Source organism: Schistocerca serialis, chromosome 1 (genome assembly GCF_023864345.2).
Source record: "Schistocerca serialis cubense isolate TAMUIC-IGC-003099 chromosome 1, iqSchSeri2.2, whole genome shotgun sequence".
Taxonomy (NCBI): Eukaryota; Metazoa; Arthropoda; class Insecta; order Orthoptera; family Acrididae; genus Schistocerca; species Schistocerca serialis.
Window position 1 is genome coordinate 433,362,762 of NC_064638.1, and position 24,753 is coordinate 433,387,514.

General features: G+C 37.3%; 1 protein-coding gene across 1 annotated transcript in view; it reads right to left on the minus strand.

Annotated features, from left to right (window-relative positions):
• Nucleotides 1-2,841: 2,841 nt before the first annotated feature.
• LOC126472623 (eIF-2-alpha kinase GCN2) overlaps nt 2,842-24,753 on the minus strand; it is a 304,310-nt gene continuing 282,398 nt past the window's right edge. The window contains exons 26-28 of the mRNA XM_050099946.1: nt 19,285-19,504; nt 17,015-17,172; nt 2,842-9,356 (exon numbers count right to left, since the gene is read on the minus strand). Coding sequence (XP_049955903.1) covers nt 9,230-9,356; nt 17,015-17,172; nt 19,285-19,504 — 505 coding nt within the window. The 3' untranslated portion in view covers nt 2,842-9,229. The remainder of the gene's footprint in view (nt 9,357-17,014; nt 17,173-19,284; nt 19,505-24,753) is intronic.

Here is a 24,753-nt window from a genome sequence, read left to right on the forward strand (position 1 = left end):
ATTCTCAACTGGGCAGAATGTCGGTCTGTGACAATTCTCTGTCTGGGCATCCTTCCACATCAACAGATGATGGTCATGGAAATCATCGTTTAACTGTTCGGGAAGTTGCTGAGGAGATGGGCATCAACATACGATCATGCCATCAAATTTTGAGTGAAAAACTTGAGATGTGTTGTGTCAGTGCAGAATTCGTACTGCGTTTGTTGACTAAGACCAAAAACAGACCCATGTTGAAATATGTGAGGAACTGCTTGCCACTGTTAATGACAATAAAAACTTTCTTAAGAACATCATAACAGGCAATGAGACTTGGGTTTACAGCTATGACGCTGAAATGAAGATGCAGTCATCACAGTGGGTGTGCAAAGGGTCATCTCACCAAAAAAAGATCAGTCAAAGATCAAAGTGGTAATGGTTGTATTTTTTGTACTAAAAAGGCATTATGCTTCATGAATTTGTGCCACATGGTCAGATGGTAAACAAGGAGGTCTACCAGGGAAACCTAGTGCACATGAGAAATGCTGTGGGCAGGAAGAGGTCTGAATTGTGAGAAAACCAAAGTTGGATGCTGCATCATAACAATGTACCAATCCATGCACCACTCCTTGTCTCCAGCTATCTAGCAAAACACCACATTCCTGTTGTGCCCTGTCCATGTTATTCTTCGGACCTAGCCTCAGCAGACTTTTTCCTGTTTCCCAAACTGAAAAACACATTGAAAGGACATCATTTCCAAACCACAAAGGAGATACAGGGCAGTACAACAAGAAAGCTGTGCGTCATCGCACAAAATGTGTTCTTGGAGGCAATCCAAAACTGGAAGAAATGAGGGGAACGGTATATTGCCAGTAGATGGAACTATTTTGAAGGGGACAGTGCTTGAAATGTTGTACAATAAGTAATAAAGCTGATACAGCAGAAGTTTGGTTTCTTTTTCAACACACCTCGTATATGTAGTGGACAGGTTGCACACGGCACCTCCAATTCCATCCCTGCGCATCAGCAATTATGTAGTCATAAAAACAGTCATATTTTATACATGGTTCAAGACACTAAAGTATTTTGATATATGACTGAGACTGAAAACATTTTGGTCAAATTTTTGAGCAAAGCAGAAAAAAAGACTTCCTATAAATTACACGATCGTTTTTGCCCAGTTTTCAAAGCTAAACGAAGAGTGGGAAATGGACAAATGGGGTATCAAACTGACCAGCATGCAATCTAGTTTAAAAGAAAAAAAAATTACTTGAATGTAATCAGGGTTATTAAGAAAAATTTAATTAATTGAGAGAAAACTGAAATATTTCACGAACAGCTGCTGCTAGCTATGTAAAAGGAGTGTCAAAAAGTTCACCTCCTCAAGATCCAGCTACTTCATGCATAAAGAGGTACATTGATGTGATACTTAACTGTCAAAACGGCTTCCTTCGAATATGAAATTCAGGTCATTTTGAGAACAGAAGATACTAGGAAGGCAAGTCACATATCAATAAGACGATGGTTTCTGAATTTAAAAAAAAACTGAGTCAACCTTTTGTCTAAAGGTAATAAATGAAACAGATTATAGAAACATTTGACATGTCTTTGAATAATGCTCAAAATCACGATTATTTTATTTCTTAATTCAAACAAATCATTTCACATAAATTTTGATCTCTTTTTTATATTAAGAAATTATGCTTTATTTATGGATATTAAATAGATTTAGTGAAAACTTGTAATTAACATTGACTGCAGTTGAATTATGTTCCCAACAATCAAATAACAGTAAAATTTCCAGGTTTTTCAATGTGTTTTGTTAGGAATTTAACACGTGTGTGGTACCTTAGGATAGGTGAGTACACACTTAAAGTAGGGTAAGCCCTAAAAAACATTCTTCAAGATGCAGAGTTAGTAGTATATATAAAACTTAGTACACACAATAAATGGTAGGATTGTAGTGGAGTCAGGATCCATCACAATTCAGATTATTGGTCAAAGAACCACAGACACCTCAGTACTAGACCCCCATCACTCTTCTGTACTTGCGATAGTCAGTCATTCTCCCTTGGTTATCGGCTGCCGAAAGTTTGTGCCCAAATAGCAAAACTTTGTCTTTAATTCATTGATGAGGTAGTCACTCATATCTGTGCTCATTGTAGTTGATGATACAAATGATGAAATTCTCTGTGAAGATTCCTCCCTTTGTAAATTTCCTACCTACCACTCTTTTTTCGCCTTATTTTCTTAAGTAAAGCTAATTACGTTGCCTTATTCTCGATCTACAACATTGAATGGTTTATAGGCACAATTTGTTAGAACAGCTGGTCTGTTCTAGGAGCCATCTTGTAGAGAGAGTTTTTTGCTCAACATGCGTGACATCCAAGGGATATAGCCCCTATACTGCTCTTTGTAGTAGGATTGTAATGCATGCAGGTGTTGCACACTGTCAGTCCCTTCTGTCACTCCTGGAGGATGTGGCCTAAGAAAGATCCATGGATGCATACCACCATTACTGCTCTACTACTAAGAAATGTAAATGAAGGTGGCTTAGTGGTCTGATTTTCTCACTTCAGAATTTAAAGAAGTTGAAGTTTCTACAACAGTTCATTATTTAAAAAAAAAATACACAAATTGGTTATAGCCGCATGTTGCATTTCATGCACAATAATTCTTAAAGATATTTCTGAAAAATTATCTTCACGTTTAAACACAACTTGATATTTACATTTTTGTATATGGCAATAGTTCGTACATATATTTAATCTCTTGACTTGCATGATTTTAGAACATGAAACTTAATAAAAAAAGTGAAAGTCGCAAACAATTATGTTAAAGTTGTTGGGATATTGACACACAAGCTGAAGGAAATCATCTTCCATTTTATTTGTTAAGGTTCAGGTACAATTTATTTTTAGACAAAACTTGTGTAACAAAGATAAATAAATGCTTTATGAGCAGATACAACACATACATGAAACTTACAAGAAATTACAGCTTTTATGTAAGATTACAGCAATTAGATCCAGTTTGCGTGATGCATGAAATACTGGAGAAGTACATAAATTATGATTGACATTTGAAATTAATTCAATTGCTGGCACTGTTACAACAATGTAGAAAAATTTGTAAAGACATCATAGTACCTTTACAGGCAATATATGTATTTGAACATTTCATGAAAGATCATAATTGAAAACTGTAGTAGAAAATTTTACAGTTTACAAAGTTCATCAATTAAAAACTACAATACTTTTAACAAAATTACATCTCTTTCTTTTTTCACATAATGCACAATATTAGTTAAGTAGCACTTATACTCCTTCGAATAGGAAGACCTGCAAAAATATAAAAGTGATGATAAAGGCACACTGTACTCCACTGTTAATTGAGTGTTGGCCAATTATATAAGTATTGTTGACAGTAATTGTATTTGTAAAAGATACTGGTGTTCTAATTATTGTTTGCAGTACAGTACCCAGTATTCTGATGTCATTACCATACACCTACCATATTACACACTTACGAAAAAAGAGTATGGGACAATCAATCACTCAGTTCAATACTGATCTTTCCTTCCTCACAATTCTATTCATTAAACTAGTGCATAGACAAAGATATGTACTGACCAGGAAAAGTACAAAGATATGTACTGACTGTGAAAAGGAGAGCTGAAGGAGCAGGTTTTATATTAGGTACACCACCTCAACAAACTGGGGAAATCTCAAATAATTTGTTAGCACTTTACTACAAGATAACAAATATTTCAATGATTGTAGCAGAATATTGGAAGATTCCTGTAAAGCATGAAAATATTACAAAAAGGTAATACATATCTAAGAATTACATCACAGCACAACATATAGTGCAACATACAGTACTGGTATAGGCTTGTGAAAAAGACAGTAAAACAGAGGAGTGTGAAATGACGTTGACTGGCATGAAAGAAAAGGCTGGTATGATGAAATAATATAAAGAAATATGTTTGTCTAGACACGTTAAAAGAAACAGAGATATACTACAAATTCAATGTTTAGTTGGAGGTAAGAAAAAAAGACAAGCAGAGGTGGTTTGGGCATAGCAAACAAGATCTGTGGTAGAGAATAAAAATTGCAGGAGATATTTCCTACCAATACCTTAACAACAAAAAATGTGAGAGATCAGGCTTTTATACTACCTGACAGTGTAAAGGCAATGTGAGTGAGATGTACTGACTAATATATAAATGCAAGCGTCTTCGATATTCTTCGCTTGCATCACTTTCCAAATGAAACTGAGATACTGTTGAGATAAAATCAATTTTCTATAAAAGGATTACTCAGACATATTTTATTGTAATTTTTTAAATGAAATCTGTCATTAACCCTTCGAACATTTGTATGAAAGAAGAGTTTTATGACAATTTGGTGTGTCTGTTTAAGTGAGTTGTCAGATGTTTTCCTATGATTTATGCAGTACTGTAATAGTAAAATACAACTACTATTTCACTTGATGATACATGATCATTTAGACAACATAAGCTGAGGCAATCAGCTGTAGAGGAAAAATTAGAAACTGTGACAGTGGTATTGGGTTTTCACCGAAGGCAGTAACTCATAGAATGAACCGAGCTGAACACCCTGGAACAAGGTTTTGTTCCAGTCTATCACTATACACCTTGGCTTTCAATTGAGTGAAGTGGTGCAAGTGTAAGTGTACTCGACATGATATTCTTTGGCTGTCAACCGTACACTGCAGCTCACTGTTGTGAAAAGTGAAATATTACTCAGTACTTCTGTCCACCATTAGATTGAAGCTATCTCTACATTCATCTTAGCAGATATTTCATTATCTATGACAGAACTGTGAAAGCTTTAATTTAGAGAGTACAGTATGTTTTTGAACTCTGATTATGAAGGAATCTGCTATCATATTATGATTATATTGTTTGCAATATTATTCATCATCATTCCTAATCTGAAAGAGCCAAATGATTATTCTTTTGTATGATTTAGTCTCATTAGTTTCATGGCAAACACTTACCCCATGATTATTTCTTACTGGGGTAGTGCATCCTGTGTGTTCTGGGGGAAAAGCATACCATAATGCACACTTATCCTGGCCCTATTCTGTCTTTGGAAAACGAACTACAACTATGGTCCATTTATAACACAGTAAAAGTAAAGAAAAGGAAGAGCATATTTCAAGGAATTATTACAAGTTATTACAATAAGCACTTTCAGATGCTGAATTCTGTATAGAGGACACTGATAGATTTTCATCTAAAAAGACAAAAAAATTTCTTAGTGGACAGAATTTTGGCTGAAGTAAAGAGGAATACTGAAACAATGAAATCTGCAAGAAAAATTCAAACTTGTTCTCCTTCATCTATACATGATCAGAGGACAATGATATTTGTTATATGGAATGGGAAGATGGGTAAATGTGTTTACCTTTTCCAGAAATTTGAAGCCATGCATATATTGAAGGGTTTGCTACAAAATGTAGATAGCTTAACCCTTAATCCTGATTGAGTTTGGAGTTACTTGCAAAAACTTTGGGGGAGGGGGGTGAAGGGAGAGAGATAGAAAAGGCCTTTCGTTGTATCCAAGAAGGGTGTAGCTCCAGCCCTTTGTTCCCTATTCATCAAGACGGGGGAGAGAGAGGGGAGGGATGACTGCCAGTCTTGCTGGCTTGTTTTCTTTGTTGCATTAGACAACAAATGTGATCTGTTTACAGAAATGGTGTTTTCACATGTTTTTCAGTTGTGTCTCACAGTAGTAGTTCTAATAAATTAAATACTGCATATTATTGTAAGAATAATGAGTAATTCCCAAGAGATGAGTGTGTATTTCTTGTTGTAATAATTTATACGAACCTGCTAATGAAGAAGAAATCACTTCTAACAAAGCTAGTGTAAATACTAATTGTATTCCTGTTTAGAAAAAGGTGAATTTTTTGGAACTTTTTGAATGGATATGAAATGTAAGGAAATGATGGATGACTGAATGCAAGACATACAAAAATGTATGTAGAGGAGATAAATTACTTCAAACTGCTGGCTATGATTGTGTGGGCATACAAACATGTATGCAGAAAAAATAAATTACATTGAGTTACTGACTATGATTGTGTGTTTCAGTAAACCTACTACTCATGGAAAAGTGTGCCTACTAGATTCTTTTAATAAGATACGTAAAAAGTGAGCACAAGATGCTAATTATGAGGACTCATAAGAATCAAGTGAGTTTTAACAAAGAAGAGTGAAAATGGGCATTCTGTTCCCCTTGGAGATAAAAAGGAACAAATTTGTAAAACGGCATTTGCGTAGTGCCATGGCATATAAAATTTACTTATTATGAAATCTATTTCCTAAAAGTAGACTGAAGATCTATTTTGTGACAAGAAATCTCATCCAACGATGAGATACATCACATGATCTGAGAAATATATTTTACAGTGAATAGGCTGTCATAACAGGTTAGAAGCATTATAGAACTTTATCTGAAAGAATATTTTTCACACAATAAGAATTCTGATTTTTAGAAACATTTCTTTCAATACATCGAAAATTTGAAAAACTGGAGCTATCTCCTTTTCTTGTAGCAAACCTTTCAATTATCTTTTCACATCATTCATTAGTTACAATACTGAGTTAACAATGTATTAATGCACATAAACTGACTGTCTGCAATAAAATTAATTCTTGCAATGTTGTACTTTTAGATAATGAGTGACAATTTTCCATTAACAATTCAATTTCATTTATCACTCTTTTAACAAAATATTCTTAATAAATACCTAATAATGATATTGGACAGATTCCAGAACCACGGTATTAAAAAAGAGTGGCCCTTGCACTTCACCCCTGTTGCCCATAAATGCATATACTTAGCATTAACATGGAACTTGGAAAGGAATATCATGAGCCCAGTAGTTTTGATGTCTTTTTAAGTAAGCTAAGAAAAAAAATTCTTTCTTCTGTAAACTGATAATATAATTGACAAAAGTAAAAGATTTGTTATTGTTTAAGTCCAACCAGTGCAGCAATTTATGGTCTCACTTGCCCTGTTTCACCTTAAATAAGATGGACCGATAATAAAAACAGTCATTACACTTATTTTCAGTGTAGTGCCATATGGAGTCCACCCGGTTTTAGTGTACATACACACTCTCTCTCTCTCTCTCTCTCTCTCTCTCTCTCTCTCTCTCTCTCTCTCTCTCTCTCTCTTCAAAATTTTGTTTCAATGAGATCATCTTTTTTCGTCCAAAACAGGTATGTAATGCATAAAATTGGTAAGGATGCAAGTTAGTCAGTGTTTACCAGATGACACAAGTTGCACTTGAGCAGCAGAGGGCGTACGTCACTGGTGAAGTGAGTTACCTGTGCTTGGCCAGAAGAAGAGCTGTGAAGCTGTGCTTGGACTGTGCTGCGATGCTAAGCAAATTGTCGTGCGTCGTTATTATGACACAGCAAAATTGTTGTGTCTTTGCATCACAGAATGGGCAGAAGAAGAAGGCAGATACAGGGAAGAAGCCTTTGACACTGCAACCCACCAGGAATGCAGAACAGATGTGCGACAAATGTCATACACCTGTCCCACCCTCCTCTGTACATTTGGTGCAGTATTAGGGTCGTGGGCAGTGATGTGTGATATCATAGCCAAGCACATCTCCAAGCGCTTGGCTTCGATGCTCACCCACCACTGATGCAGTGCGGCAGGGAGCTCTCAAAGCCTAAACTGCAGCGCACCGTGCTGCAGCATTGTCACAGACTGATCTCTTACGATGAACATATGGCTTGACACGGTATCCGCTTGCATGATACCCGCCTCTAACTTAACTTCCATGACCTATTGCAGTCAGTAAGACATCCGCTACTGCTCTTACTACCTGACCTAACTATTGCTGAGGTTTTCTTCCCTTGGCGCTTGCCTTCGCACTGTTTTCCCTCTGCCCTTCAAACTGCTGCCCTTTGTTTGACTTTCGACCTAGTCTATCTCCAGATGAGCGCATGTAAATGGTTAATCTTAACCAGACGTACACAAATATCGCAGTACCCACATCCTGCGACACCTCACTTTAGTGAATACTAACCCTTACGCAGAGATGGCAGTAGACCTTTCAAAGTGGCCATCATGCCAGTGTGGGCATGGAGGGGCTCCACATCTTTTTTTAAAAAAAATAAAATAAAACACCAGATGACACGTATTATGGTGCTGCCCCCACCCAATTTTTTTTAATGAAGCACGTGAAAAATCTTCAAATAGCCTTCATCAGAGAAAATAACAATATAATAGCCATTATCATAGGACTTCAGATCACTACATATACAAAAAACTAAACTGCCAAATATGAAACAGAGATAGAAAATTGTTACCATTGTATACTGAAAGCAAGAGATCTTGATTCAACAACAGAACAAAACAGGCCTGATTAAATACAAGACTGTTTTTAGGAAAAGGGGAAGGACCAGTGGGACTATAATGAAATTACACAATATTCACTTATGAAAAGGAGTAAACTAGTGGACTTCTGCAATAAAATTCCTGATGTTCTGTCTGAAGAATCACTGGCTTTGGCCAGTCTTATATTAATGTATTCTGCTTCCATCAATAATTAAAAGTTTACTGCAAAAGGGGGGCAAAACAGTATTTCAATATTGCCTTGGAAGAATGTACACACAAACATTTGTCACATAATGTTCTGCTTTTATACAACACAAACTTACTTATCAAATAAGAAGTGAGAGCAAATTGATTATGATCAAACTATTCAACTAACATAGCTTAGTTGAATTTTCTACAGTTCACATTGTGCAAGCATTCAGTATACTATTACACAATAATTAAGTAAGGCAGTGTAAAATTCTGAAGTAATTATAACAAAAAGTAGCTCACATTTTCAAACAGAAATAATAAGTAGACTATGAAAGGTTGTACAGGATATACAGGAATAACTGAAAAACAATGATTGGTGGCTGTTCATGTATATCCTGTATCACAAAACAGTGACAAGTGTTTAACACTGCCTTTGTACAGCAAGGTCATTACAGACCTTTTTAACTCAAAACAATTGCTTTTGTCTTGTATCCTCTCAAACAGAAACTTTTCAATTTGTGAAGGCAAAAATAACATTCATGAACACTAACATTTAACATATATGTTAACTGTAAACACAATAACTAAAATGCCACGTAAAGAAAATTAATTTAGCAAAATATTTACTTTTTTACCATCGCTGGCAGTTTCATTTCATAACATATTTCACCTTACATCAACATTCTAATGACATTTTCTTCGACACTGTATAAAACAATGACTGGACTATTCTTTCCACTCCTCAAGTCCATTATCTCTTCACAGATTCTTATGATGTACTTCTTATGACGGGGATGCCTAGAAAGAAAAAGAAATTCAAATGATACTCATAATGTAACATGGTTACACACTACAATTAGTTTTTTCCTTCTGCTTCCCTTGACATTATCCAAGATAATGTTTCACCCAACTACTGAAGGCTATATACAGGGGTGCCCCACTCCATGGGTGCTCCAGTGCTCATGCACCCTACCTGAAATTTTTTGGAGCACTCAATACCCACACAAAATCAGGAAGGAAAATAGAATAGAATATTTAAAAATGGAGAAAAGTTTCACTTATTTCAGTTTTGATGTTGTGCCCTCACACTGGCCCATACAAGATGAAAGCATAGCCTAGTGCTTCTTAGTCCTCCAGAAACGACTGACAAGTGTTCAGTGCTACTCTCTTGCAGAAATCTCATGCAAGTTTTTGAATGTTCCATCCAATGGACATGGCTGGCAGAGATTTAAAATGTCTACTTTGTGTTGATAGGTAATCGTTCACTCGGTACTGTTCTTTGTGGAGCAGTAAGTTCTAGCATTTTTTTTTTAACATGGTATCATTTAAACAAACGACGTCTGTCAACACAAGAAAGTTTTGATTTCCTTTATTTTTTGGTTTCTATACTAGTGAATCTTACTACTGCTGAAGTATTGTGGACTATTTTAATTGATGTTCTCACTCATTTTTCTCAAGATATCAAGTCACGCAGAGGTATTGCTACTAACAGAGTGGGCAATACATGTGCCACCTTTTTTGGGTGGCAAGCAAAAATCAGAGAAATTGACAATTTTTGCTTGTTCACTGTATGGCCTGTTCTTAGAATCTTGTGACTCAAAGGCAAAGTAAAATGATACCGTAGTGAGAGATTGTCTTTCAAAAGTGAAAGAAATGGCCAAATTTGAATGTGGGTCCTCCCAAGCAACTAAAAGTGACTGCAAGCTGCCCAATGTACTAGTTTTGTTCATCCTGTAGCTCTTTGGACTTTTTACCCTGTTACGTGGCAATGTAGAATAAGTTCACTGAAAACTATTTTCCAGAATTATGAACAGTTAATTTTGCTCTTCAAGGAATTTTAGCTCAAAAAATCCTATGCTGGTGCTAACAATGAAGGTTTCTTAAATTTTCTGTCATTACACTTCTTATTAAAATTTTAGAGCCAGCTGAAATTTGGACTCCATTTCTACCAAATTCCCCTCTACAGCTCCAAAAGGCCATGGACAATAATTCTGTCCAAGATGTTGTGAGGTTATCTCGAACTAATGAAAGTTTCCGTGAGGAACTGATAAAAAATTCTGATGTTGAAGACCTCAAACTTCCAATAGTTCAAAAGATTTCTTGAAAACTAGATGATGGGTGCTCTACCCTACACTTTTGCCAGACCCCATGATTATTACTGCAGGATTTATTTTGAGATTTTAGATATTGTGATTCAGTGTTTCAAGGACCAAATTCTTGACTCACTTCAAATAAATATAAACCTTTATTTTTTCAAAAGTTAAAGACTGGAGCCATGTAATAGAATTTTATATGGATGACTCTGATGCAGAAAGATTAACTTTGCACAGAAATGTGATGTTGGAGGTGTGACTCCAAAAATTATCCCATAGGAAATATGGACGACTTAGTGAGCTTCTTTTCCTCAGACATGCACATTGGTGAATTGGTTCCAGATGTCATGAAACTGATAAAGATTACCTTAAGTATGCAAGATTCTAAATGCACAGCAGAACATTTTTTTTTACACCCTTAGAAGATCAAAAATTCACTTGTGCAACAGCACAACGCACGAGAAACTGAACACCACTATCATGCATGTCCATAAGAAAAAAAGCAAAAAACTTGAACCATGACACTGTGGTGAACATTTTCATTAAACAATCTGCTGTTCATAAGAACACATTCTTTGTGAGTGATAATCAGAAATTACAGAAGGATTTGAAAAAATAAAACAAATCTGTGTATATTGTGGATTATTTTTTTGTATCAATTAACTAGTATGGAAAAAATGAACCTAATAAACAAGTTTGTTTACCTTTATCAAGTGGTGCTCATTTAAAAATACCTCAACTGGATTTTTAGAAGGACTTGTTTTCAAAACATTTGTGAACTGTGATTTACAGCATCCACATTGATTTTCAAAAGCCGGCACCCTTGGCTATAAAGTTTTACAGAATGGTTCTTAATTTGCAGGGATGAATATATGTGCCACAATAAGGTATGAAACTGTTTATACTGAAGTTAATTCAAAAGTCTCATTCTTGCTTCGTCATTTAATTTAAGATAATTATGCAATTAATAATGCTAAAGTAAAATAATTGCATTTTTCATGAAACAAACTGTATAAAATGTACTATTTCTAATGGAAACTACATAAATACATGCCGAATGTACGCAAGCTAATGACAGTGAACATAAACTCAATGGACATTATCCTCAAATTATGGAAGCTTTCTGCATACATTTTTCACTTCTGTATGGACACTTCTTTCCCGTTAACAAGAACCTGTACTTGCAACATAAAACAATAAACTGTTTTAAAGGGCAGTGTTTCCATTCCAAAATAATAAAGGTATTAGTGGTAACTTTCGGCTCTCTGCATGCATAACTACAATTTAAACAAGCTGTTACCCATTGCTATGGCTGGGCACATGCAGACAGACATGAGCTGATGCTTGCACATTTATGCATCACACTATGTAAGCAGCTATACATTATACACCAAATTTAATATTTTTTTTACATGGTTTATGATCACCGAAAAAAAAAAAAAAAAAAAAAAAAAATGTTCCACCCAATATTTCACAATTCTACGTGCCGACTTTTCCTTTTTTACTTTCTAAAGATGCTTCTTATCTTCCTCATTATAAGGAAAAAGATAAGACTGCTACTCACCGTTGAGAGGACACAAACTGAGTTGCAGATAGACACAATAAAAGAACTGTTATGTATTTAGCTTTCAGCCAAAGCACTCTTCAGAAAAAGATGGAGGTCATGTGTGCGGAAGGCGTGCTTGCTTGCATGAATGAATGACTTTGTGTGTATGTGATTTTTTCCATTTCTGAAGAGTGCTTTGGCTGAAAGCTAAATGTGCAAAAGTCTTATCACCTGCCTGTCTGCAACTCGTGTCAACTTTGCGAGGAGTAGTAATCTATCTTTCTCCTTATACTGTTGATATTCCAAGCTGAAGTTTCTATTGTTTTATTTTCTTCCTCAGGTTTCAAACTATCTACATACCTAATTTCATCAAAATCGGTTCATCCGTTTCGTCATGACAAGATAACAGACAAAAGTGCTTTTGCATATATAAAACATTAAACTGCGAAATCTTTTTTTTTTTTCCTGTGATCCAATTTTAATTAAATCAAGCCTGTACGATGCACCAAGCTATGGTCAAGTAACCGATGAAAATCCTATGAAAATTTGTCTAGTAGTTTTGGAAATTAGCATGTTCAAACAGACAAATGTGACAGTTTTGGATAAAAATTTAGATCATGATACAGTGGAACATCAATTTCACGTTCTCCGATTTTATGTTTTTCATGATTCTATGCCATAAATTTGTAGCACCTGTCAGAAATCTATAAGATCAATGCTAAAAATTCCTAGAGTTTACATTTCTTCCTAGTAAGGTTTACCTCGATTCTACATTCTTAATCAATTTCTCACCTGACTTTGTCCTGTTTTCTTCCTACTGACATTTGATGTGACAGAATGAGTTATATGTAACACAAAAGACAGATGGTTCACACCACAAGTGGTGGTGGAGATGGGGAATATTTTATGCCATTGTGGAGAGGGGAGACATGAGATAGGAAATGCTGACGTAATCCACAATTGGCATTGCCAACACAACTAGCAACATTTAGCTTCACCATGCAATTATGATACAACAACTGCTAGGTTGTGGCAGCAATGGAAACAGGACAGTCGACGTGAAATGTTCCTGTCCAAGCCAATATGTGAAGAAGGGGCCTAGCCACTACCTTTCCTTCTGTCACTTACAACTCAGTCTCATAATCCTGCATGTATTTCTGATGTACTGTATCAAGCAACAATATCAACTGTAAACTTTTTAAATTCAAACACAGAGTCTCAAAGAATATGCTCGGTCAGAATCAAAGAAACATTGGTCATTTCCAGCTAGTGAGCTCTTATTGGCTGGCAACTGTTTATGTCACCCAACTGCCAGCGCAGTCACCACACTGAACTAACACATGTAAAATGAGCTTGGCTGCTGGATGTGTGCACAAGGGGAGTGGCCCTTCATCAATGACAGCAATGCAGGTAGGGGTGAAAGCATTCTGTGAAGTCTGAAAAACCTGATCATGTGCTGTATTTTATGATAGTGTATTTTAAAGACTTTCAAGGCCAAATCTGACGCTTACAGTTGCAACGACTACATACACTACTCATGTATATACTTTGCACCAAACACTCTAGATCATACAGATTGGCAGCAACGATAGAAGGCATGAAGCGAAACTGTAGCACCTCAGCTTTCTTTTAAATTTACATTTTACACAGTGCACAGAAATTCACTGAGCTAATTTCTAATATGGTTTTTATGTCAACTGGGGTAATAAACTTATTTTTTCACATCACTGTTTCTCTTATTAAAGAAGGAAATCACGCACTCCACATGTTAGATTCTGATTCCTTTCACCATACTCTGCAGTTGTCTGTTTACTTCACCATGTTCACCAATTTTCAATTTTTTCTGGGCAGGCACAAAGGAAAGAACTCTCAAACATGTGTGTTTTGAGGTATAATTTGTGGTTTCAGCATGTCAAAAAATAGCTTGATTACCTTGTACCCAGATACCAATTTCAATTTTTCGATGAGTTTTTACTTGCACACACGTGTGACTTTTTTAAGAACTGATGAAATTCATTAACATAAATTATTGTATAAACATTGTATTGAAGAGGATTACAATTTTTAATCATATATGCCAATTACATACGTTTTTGTTTGTATTTTGTAGATTTTAATGTTTTCCTTGATTCTGCATTTCCCTCAATTTTGCATTTCTTCAGTCTGGAGGAAGGAAACATAAAATTGGGGTTTCACTGTACCTTTTCTGGTGCCTTGATTTTGACGACATAATGTCTATACATTGGCACAAGCTATGTTCAAATTCCATGTGAAAACCCCATAAAAAGTTGTTTGGAGATTAGTGTGTTCAGACAGACAAACAGATGGTTCAATAGTTTTATTATTAGTGTAGATAACACTTTTATTTTCATTTACGACTTCTTGAAAAATTTTACAATCCTTGGAAAATATCCCTCGACAAAGAAGATTTAGTATTTAACTGTTTCCAAATTGTTTCATCTTTATCAACTTTTCATCTTATTTTTTCCATAAAGCACAAATTTTGTTTCAGTGAAGATCACTGTTTGTGTAAAATCACATTTATATTCTCACGTACAGAAAAGAAACAATGATGAAACAATATATGCCAGTAAAGTAGATTTATAAGTTAGAAGAACAACTGGTGCAACAAGGTGGCAAAGAATAATTCATTTTACAGTTTTAACTGTGGTAGACTTTATAGGAGCTACATTTCAAAAATAGGCACCATAATTACAAATAAACCAGCAATTTGTGTGGCAAAATGAGTATGGAAGTATTTTAAGTGAAATTGAATCTGCAACATTAAGCATTACTTACTCTACCCTGCAGCTAATGGAGAATGAAAGAAAGTGCGAAGGGTAATCAATATCTTGTTTGTATACTGCTGCAAAAAGCAAAATAAGACCTGCTTTGCATGTTGTAGTGGTAAAGGCTGAGATAACACAAGGAGCTGATAAAAGAATATTTTCATTAATAAAAAACTGCCTCATAAAAAGACATATTGGCACTATAATTTAACTGATACTTTATAAATAAAAATAAGCACAAAAATATAAAAGTAAATTTGAGAAATTTAACAATGGTTGCTAATGTATTGAGGTGAACAGTAGAAGACATTTTCTATTGATTCTTGCTGTTCCATTCAAGGATGAAAAGTGGAAAATAATGACTGCTATTTCAGCTCTACCATACTTTGGGTGGGAGAAGGTAGCCAGACACACCATCCTATGATTGGATACAGCCATTTTTCAAGTAGATAAAATTGTGATATATTCCACATATTCATAGAATTATTTGCCAGCAGAGATTTTTCAATATCAGTGCTACATTTTCAGTGATGAAAAAATGCCTATCATCAGACACATTGCTGCTCTTTATATCCACTCAAACCTCTGCACTCACATGTGTGTCTCACACAAACATTAGTGAAAGATTGTCTGCAAATTTGTCTCTAAAGATTTTTTACAAATCATGCTATGGAGCTGTTCGCTACTGAAATTTTATTTGTAAGAGGGTGGTTACTTATCCTCATTTTCTGTATATTTCATTTGATGTAGCCTTGCACAACAGCGTACACTGCAGGCGCAGTCTGGACCAAGGATTCCTGCAAGCATAGTCAGTATCAACTCGAAAAAATAAAGTTACATAATTAATTTTTTGTTTGCTTGCAGGTACTTGTCTGTAATCCTCGCACACTTTGAAATCCTTGCTCCACAGTACTGCAGCACACCACTAGGTGAGCCAAAACAAAACAGCACAGCCTGTTGACAAAAGCTCAGTAATTCCTTTCCAGCAGGTCCAGCATTTCCACTGCCACCGAAAACAAATTACTGCATAATAATTCATTTTATCGTGTGCTCCACAGTTTTGTTTTTGCTCCTCTGGTGGTGTACTACGGTAGTGTGGTGTGAGGATTTCGATGTATACTGCAGTTGTGTAGCTGCAAAACAAACAAAGAATTAAAGATGTAACTTTGTTTTTTCGAGGAGATGATTAAAAGTCTTATGACTATTCATCGAATATCTGGAGTTATAGTTTCTAGACTGCAGGAACATTCCCTTCAGGGTATGTTGACCTGAGAAGGAAACGCCACGAACGTCACTCTTCCAAACCATCTGAATATGATGGAGCAATGTGGAGAGTGTTCTCTGAGAGATGGAGATAATTTCTTTTAGTTTTACTCTACTGTCAAGCCCTTGACAAAAATTACCACTGCTCTACAACTGTTCTATCTCCCCCTGTAATATATTTTGTGCTCTCCGTTGAACAAAAATAATACGAATAACTCCTATTTTTGGCTACAGTGCATAAATGGACAATTCTAAACATGGGCAGAACAGTGGTTGTGACATGTCCACAAGGAGACTCATATTTTCCTTGAATCGTTGGCATACAGTGATCCTCTGTAAATCAAAGTCCTTTTTCTACTGTTTTACACATTTTGCCCTACAAAAACAAAATTCTGTTACAGTTTGTGTAGCCAGTTCGAATAATTCAAAATATACCCTTCCATTACATAACAATCAACAAAGCAATTTATCATTTTGTTGGTACGCATGAGTTAGGGAGAAACAATCACTGCAATCAAATAAGAGAAATCAGAGTGTGCACTGGAAGATTTAAGTGTTTTCATTTTCCTGCACACTGTTCGAGAATGGAAGGGTGAATAAATAGCTTGAAGATGGGTAGTGATGTAGATGCTGATCATCTTCCCTCTAATTTCAATAAAGTTTTTGGTTTACATTATACACACAATAATTAATATAAAAAAAGGAAAATCCAAGAATACTTCAGATAATATTCATAAAAAAATTTGAGTAACTGGTATTTCTTACTTTTCAATTACTGCTGTCACTGATTGCTGGAAGTCAAATTCAGCATCCACATATGCTGACAAGGTCCTAATAACACTGGCATCGAGGTTAAGTGCCAAGACCTCAACACGAACTTTAGGTGACAAACGAGCTAATAAAGGAGACAGAGCTGCTTTCATCTGGAACAGATTAATGAATTCCCTGTAGTTGTTTGAAATGAGACAAAGTAAGGAAATTATGGCACGATTTCAGATGTATCTGTAACTACTCCAAAATATAATCTGGAGAGAGAGAGAGAGAGAGAGAGAGAGAGAGAGAAAGAGAGAGAGAGAGAGATAGAGATAGAGAACTGTACAAGGTGTGATCAAAAAGTAACAAAGTTTTCTTTTTCTTACAGAATCGTTATTCATCAACATCAAATTTGTCCCCTTTAAAGTAATCACTCTCAGATATAATACACTTGTGCCAGCGCTATTTCCAATCTTGGAAGCACTTCAGGAACTCACTTTGTGTTTTGGTATTCATCTCCTTTGTGATTCTGTTTTTATCTCCTCAATGGTCCAACACCGAAACCATTTCAAAGATCTCTTCAACCTAGAGAATAGAAAGAAATTGCAGGGGGGCTGTGCCTAGTGAACACAGTTGTTTCTTGCCAAAAACAATATGAACAAACATTGACATGTGAGTGGGAGCATACTGCAATGCCATTTTCACGTGATGGTTTTGCCACAATTCTGGTAGTTTTCTTCAGATTGCTTCAAGCAAAAGGTGCACAACTTGCAGATAATATTTCTTATTGGCCGTACGACCACAAGGAACAAACTCAGGATGCACTATCCCATTGTACTCAAAGAAAACAATGAGAAGAACTTTCACATGTGATCACACTTCTCGAATTTTTTTTTCGGTCTTGGGCGTTTGGGCAGTTTCCATTAGGATGACTGTCTTTACAAGTTCTGGATCATTGCAGGCTTCATTCAACAATTGCTGAGTAATGTGTATGCAACATTCTTTTAGGTCGAAATACAACAATTTCACAACAAACGTTGCTGCTACATGTTTCAAGCCCAAAAAATCTGATAAAAATTGCTTGGTAGGACCAAAAGGATATGCCAACATCATCAAAAACGTTTCTAATGGAGATTTGGCAATTTTCAACCATTTTCTTTACTTCTTCCACATTGTTATCAGTGACTGACGTGCTAGGGCATCCAGGCAGTCATCTTCAATGTCTTCTTGATCCACTTTCAAACATTTATACCACTCATAAACTCTTGTCTTACTCAGATTGTATTCGCCAAAAGCCACAGTCAACTTTATTCCATTTTTCAAGCAAAATTTAGTGGAAACTCTTTGATCCATCTTTTTCGAAAGTAAAAATTCACCAAGCACTCGAAAACATCTTTAACCTTTTTGACTGTCAACAATAAACTAAATATTCAAAACAGCTGCCAATGCAAACATACATCAGGGACATAAAAGATAAATAGCATTTTTTTATTTTATTTTTAAACTGGATATATAAAATATGTGAAATTAGAAATTCATGTTACTTTTGGGTCACACCTCAAACCCACCCAGAAAGGAAATCACTTATCAATTATTGGCAAGGTTGGTATAATTAGCAGTATTGCTATCTTTTATCAAGAGCTATATAAAATCTCAACAATTTACCACACTGGTTGTCAATGTTTGGATTAAAATACAGATTTATTTTTCCCTGTTGCACAGCTAACCAGAAACAGTTTCGAAGATATATCTGAGAAGTAATTGATAAGTCAAGTGATAAAAATGTGTTTACTGTTTACTTTAACATTTCTTCTTTATTTACAATAACATTAAATCAATGAATGAAACATAAGTGGAGGAAATCATCAAGTACAATTATCTTAAATGTAACTCTTCAGAAATATGTATTGCAAACTAAACAAAGTGTGGAAAAAAGTGGATAACATCTGAAGAGGAAAAGTAGTAAAAATAAGATGATCACAAAAGGGAGGTGTGCCACATGAGAAGAAAAGCAGAGAAATAGCTATTAAGGAGTGTGCAAGTGTCAAATGAAAGAAAGATAACTGATCAGTAGATAAAAGAATACAAGCAAGAAAGACCATAGGAAGAAGAGGAAAATGAATGGTACTGAAACTTATTATTCAATTCTCTATCTAGAGGAGCTTGTATAGAAGTTAGTTTGTTCAAATTATCATGATTTCAGAGTCATTGTAAGCCTACCTCTACATTCATGTACTCATATAAATGAAAGTGAAATACACTGACAAAACATTGGAGCTTACCAGCCCTTCATGGCGTCGCCGTTGACTGACATTTAACTTATCAAGTGTGAGGTTAAAATTGCAATTAACTAGAGGGCCACTGCTTGGAGGTCCTGGATTTGTTTGAGTAAAAAATTCATTTTTCGCTTCAACTCGTGAATTTGGTGTGCTAGGTTCCTTACCAGTTAACCTTAGCATCAGGTCTACCAATTCATTTAATTGCACTTTACGTTCCTGGAACCTAAAAAAGAAAGAAAAAATAAATAAATTAATCAAATAAAATTCAGTCATGATTAAGTTACAGATCCCTCTCTTCCTCTTTCACACCCCCAGCGCGCGCGCGCGCGCCCACACACACACACACACACACACACACACACACACACACACACACACACACACACAAGTGTAGCAGTGCAGCTGGGGGATGAGGAGGAGGAGAGATGTTTAGGAGAGAGAACCTTGAGATGGGAGAGGGGCAGGGAAGGGTGAGAGGGGGAGAAGGGGCAGGCAAGGTAAAGAGGAGAAAGGGGGAGGGGGGCAGGGAAGGGTGAAAGGGGAGAGGAGGAGGGAGCAGGGGGAGGGCAGGAGGGAGATGGGGGAAGGCAGGAGGGAGAAGGGGGAGGGCAGGAGGCAGTGGGGGAGGGACAAAGGCAAAAAGGGCAGGATATATATGGTGGTAAGGAAAAAAAACCCCTAGATTTTTCCCAGTTAAAAGTACATGTGTTACAGGGTGAAAATACTTTTCTTTCCCCAAGTGAAAATACACTTTTTCCTGGGTGAAAGTACAATTTTTCCACATTAAGTGACATACATTTCCCCCGGAGTTATAAAATTTTTCAATCATTTGAATGGTAAAGGTTTTACATACTTGCAATGCGCTTTCGTCAGCAATTCATATTTCATGTCACGCGATCTCACCAACTTTTGATGTAGTCAGCCAGTAGCAACATCTCTGTTACGTAGTACGAACACCAAAACAGAAAAGTTCATGGTTTAAATTAATGTACATGTAGTATAGCTACAGGGGAAGGACCCGTTATTTTTCTAAGTTGCTGGTCCTCTAAGTGCTAGGCTTTGAATGAGAGTGAAATGCTCTTGCGTAAAAGAAAATTTACTTTGAACGTAAAGCTTCTCAAATCACCATTCACAATATTTTCCCTGCAACCTGTTGGAAATAGGTTCATTTTAGCAGATGCAAGAGAGCACAAGAAAACAGGTGTTACTGCGCATGCACAGCTACGATGAAGTACTCTGTCGTAACACCTTTCATCTTATTTCTATTTGGAATTTACCTTTCATCAAATTTCTGTTTGGAATTTACCTTTCGTCAAACTTCTGTTTGGAATTTAGTGCATACTGAGGCATCACATGATGGTGCGCAGCACTGCGGCACATTGTTTGGTAGGGACACATGAAGTTACTGCACTTACGGAAACTGTTTTATCATATCCCATCCAGATAATGAATGCAAAATAAGAAAGCAGTCCTTGGCATAATATTCATTTCAAAACTTGGCTCTACAATTTGAAATACATTTTCAAATGCAGTGACAGATTTTTAATTCGTGCTCTAAAATAATGTTATGTAGAGCTTCCAATCAGGTTTACACCTTTGCAGCAAAAATGCTAGTAAGAAAGAATACAAATTTCATGAGAGAGAAAAAATACGGCAGTCTGTCAGCCTATAATTTACCAAAGAATGGCGTTCTGTACATTTAAGGTGTAAACAACAAGCATCCGAGTTTCACGGAAGGCAAATTTGTAAAATAAAGCTGTCAATATATATGAAACAAAACATTTTATTCAGTACTACTAATCAAATTTGCTTGCTTAGTCATCTTCAAGTGAACATTTACATACGTTCATACATATACAGCATTATCAGATCTTACAGTACGACATAAACAAAACAGGACATCAGAGAATAGTCCAAGAGCATCAGAATTTCATAAGCCATAAATTTGGAGGCTTGACATTATTTATTAATTTACACCTTAAATTCACAGAATGCTGAGGAAGCAGAGGCTCTTGTGCTCTCAGTTCAAAAGGGAATACACAAACGACAACAAGCGAAGGTTAATAGAGGTTCGTGTGTCTTCACGAAAAGATCTATGCCTGACGCATACAACTACCACTGTCATGCCTTAGCAAAAGATCTGGCAGAGCACCCCGTAAATTCTGGTCACATGTACAGTCACTAAGCAGGTCTAAGGCTTCCATTCAGCCCCTTGTTGACCAGTCTAGTGTGGCAGTTGCAGACAGCAAGTCAATAGCTGAAGTTTTAAATTTCACATTCAAGAAATTGTTAACACAGGAGAATCATGCAAACATACCATCTTTAGAGCTTGCATTTATCGTGAATCTCTCGTCTAGCACAAAGTACCAAGAGACTAGAAAAAAGTGCAGGTGACTCCAGTATATAAGAAAGGTAAAAGAACCTGCAAAATTAACACCTATATCCCTAACTTCTATTTCCTGCAGAATCCTTGAACATATTCTCACTTTGAATACAATAAACTTTATTGAGACTGAGTAGCTTATTTCCACCAGCATGGTTTTAGAATTCATCGCTCATCAAAAACTCAACTTGCCCTTTTTTCACATGGTATACTGAGAAACATGAAGGGCAACAGGCAGATTTTGTATTTTTAGATTTCCAGAAAGCATTTGACAAGGTGCCCCGTTGCAGGCTGTTAACAAAGGTACAAGAATATGGAATAAGTTCACAGATATATGAGTGGCTTGTAGAAGTCTTAAGTAATAGAACCCAGTATGTTGTCCTCAAAGCCGAGTGTCCATCGGAGACAGGGGTATCGTCAGGAGTGCCCCAGTGAAGTGTGATACGGCCACTGTTGTTCTGTATGTACATAAATGATTTGGCAGACAGGATAGGCAGTAATCCCTGGTTGTTTGCTGAGGATGCTGTGGTCCACAGTAAGGTGTTGAAGTTGAATGACAGTAGGAAGATACAAGACTATTTAGACAAAACTTCTAGTTGTTGTGATGAATGGCAGCTAACTCTAAATGTAGAAGAACGTAAGTTAATGCAGACATGTAGGAAAAACAAAGCTATAATTTTCAGATACAGCAATGGTAGGGTCATACTTGACACAGTCACATAATTTAAATATCTGAATGCAACACTGCAAAGTGATATGGACTGGAACAAGAACATGAAGATAGTGGTAGGGAAGGAAAATGGTTGACTTTGGTTCATTGGGAGAATTTTGGGAAACTGGTTCATCTTTAAAGGAGACTGCATATAGGATGCAAGTGTGACCTATTCTTGAGTACCGTTAGAGTGTTAGCAATCCACACCAGGTTGGATTGAAGGAAGACATCGAAGCAAAGAGGTGGGCAGCTAGATTTGTTACTGGTAGGTTCGAACAACACGTAAGTGTTATAGAGATGCTTCACGAACTCAAATGGGAATCTCTGGGAGGAAGTTGACGTTCTTTTCTAGAAACGCTATTGAGAAAATTAACAGAACCAAGATTTGAAGCTGACTGCTGAATGATTCCATTGTAGCCAATGTACACTGTGCGTAACAACCAAGAAGGTAAGATATGAGGAATTAGGGCTCATACTGAGGCGTGCAGACCGTTGTTTTTCCCTCGCTCTGGTTGGTTTGTGGGGGTTGAAGGGACCAGACTACAAAGGTCATTGGCCCCTTTTTCCATGAACATGAAACACCCATAAGGAAGAAAAACCAGCAACGGAGATGACAAGGAACTGCACAGAACAAACAAGACACAGACAAAGACCAGAAAAGAGGAACTAAAAACACACAGTGTGTTACAGTGGTTGACTGACCATGGGGGAAAAAAAAAAGGAAATGCCAACCACTAAGAGACACACTAAAATTCCCAATTTAAAACCATAGGCCAAAGGCCAGGCTCTACACAAAAAAAGACACAAACCCTCAGATTGAGTGATAAAAGCCCCCTGCACGAATAAAACCCAATACTAAGCGTGCCATCACAGTATCCTCGGTTAAAAGTGCGGGGAGTGTATCAGGCAGCGTGAAGTTAAAAGTGGACAGTTCAACAAAATGTGGGCCCCTGTCAATGCTGAACCACAGCGGCAGAGAGGTGGGTCCTCGCGGCACAATAAATAACTGTGTGTCAGTCAGGTGTGGCCAATGCATAGCTGGCAGAGTAGAATGGAGTCCTTGTGAGAGGCCCGCAAGGAGGAGCGCCACATACACGACACGACCTGAAGTTTGTTGGGTGAAGGCAGCGTGCGCCATTCAGCATCCCAGGTACCAAGGACCTTCTGCTGCAAAACTGACTAGAGATCACAATCCGAAAGGCCAATCTCCAGGGCCGGTGCACCAACAGCCTGTCAACCTGATCATTACCCGGTATGTCGACATGACCCAGGTCCACACAAAAACCACACAGTGGCCGTGACAGGCAAGAGTATGGAGGGACTCCTGGATAGTCATCACCAGACGAGAGTGAGAAAAACACTGGTCGATAGCTCGTAAACCGCTCAGGGAGTCACTACAGATGACGAAAGACTCACCTGGGCAGGAGCGGACATACTTGAGGGAGCGAGAGATGGCTACCAGCTCCGCACTGAAAACACTGCCGCCATCCAATAACGAGCGTTGTTCAGAGTGATCCCAAAGAGTAAAAGCATAACCAACTCGGCCAGCAACCATCAAACCATCGGTATAGACTACGGCGGACCCGACAAATGCGGCAGGGATGGAAACAAAGTGGCGGCGGAGGGCCTCAGGAGAGACTGAGTCTTTCGAACTTTGTGCCAAATCCAGCCGAAGGCTTGGACGGGGCACACACCACGGGGGTATACAGACATAGGCCTGAAAAGGAGGCTGGAGAGGGAAAAACTCAAGCCCTGAGAGAAGAGACCGGACGCGAATCACTATCAGACACCCTGACCAGGGTCACTGTTCCAGAAGATGGACGATCGAGTTGGGGAACAGGAGACGGTAATTGGGATGCCTAGGCAAGCTAAAAACATGCGCAGCATAAGCAGTCAGCAGTCACTGGCACCGGATCCGCAATGGAGGGACACCAGCCTCCACAAGTAGGTTGGCGACAGGGCTCGTGCAGAAAGCTCCAGTGGTGAGTCGGATCCGAAAGTGAAGGATGGGATCAAGCAACCGCAATGTGGAAGGTGATGCCGAACCATAAGCCAAGCTCCCATAATCGAGATGGGACTGAATCAATGAGTGGTACAGTTGGAGAAGGGTAGACTGATCGACACCCTAGCTGGTGTGACTCAAGCAATGAAGAGCGTTAAGATGGCGCCAGCACGTTTTTCAAGCTACTGAATATGAGAGAGCCAAGTCAATCGGGCATTAAAAAGCAAGCCCAAAAACTGATGTGCCTCCAACACGGCAAGATGTTCGCCATCAAGATAAAGCCATTGCTCAGGGTGAACAGTGCAACGCTGGCAGAAATGTATGATGCAAGTCTCGGTGGCCGAGAACTGGACGCCGTGCATGATGGCCCAAGAC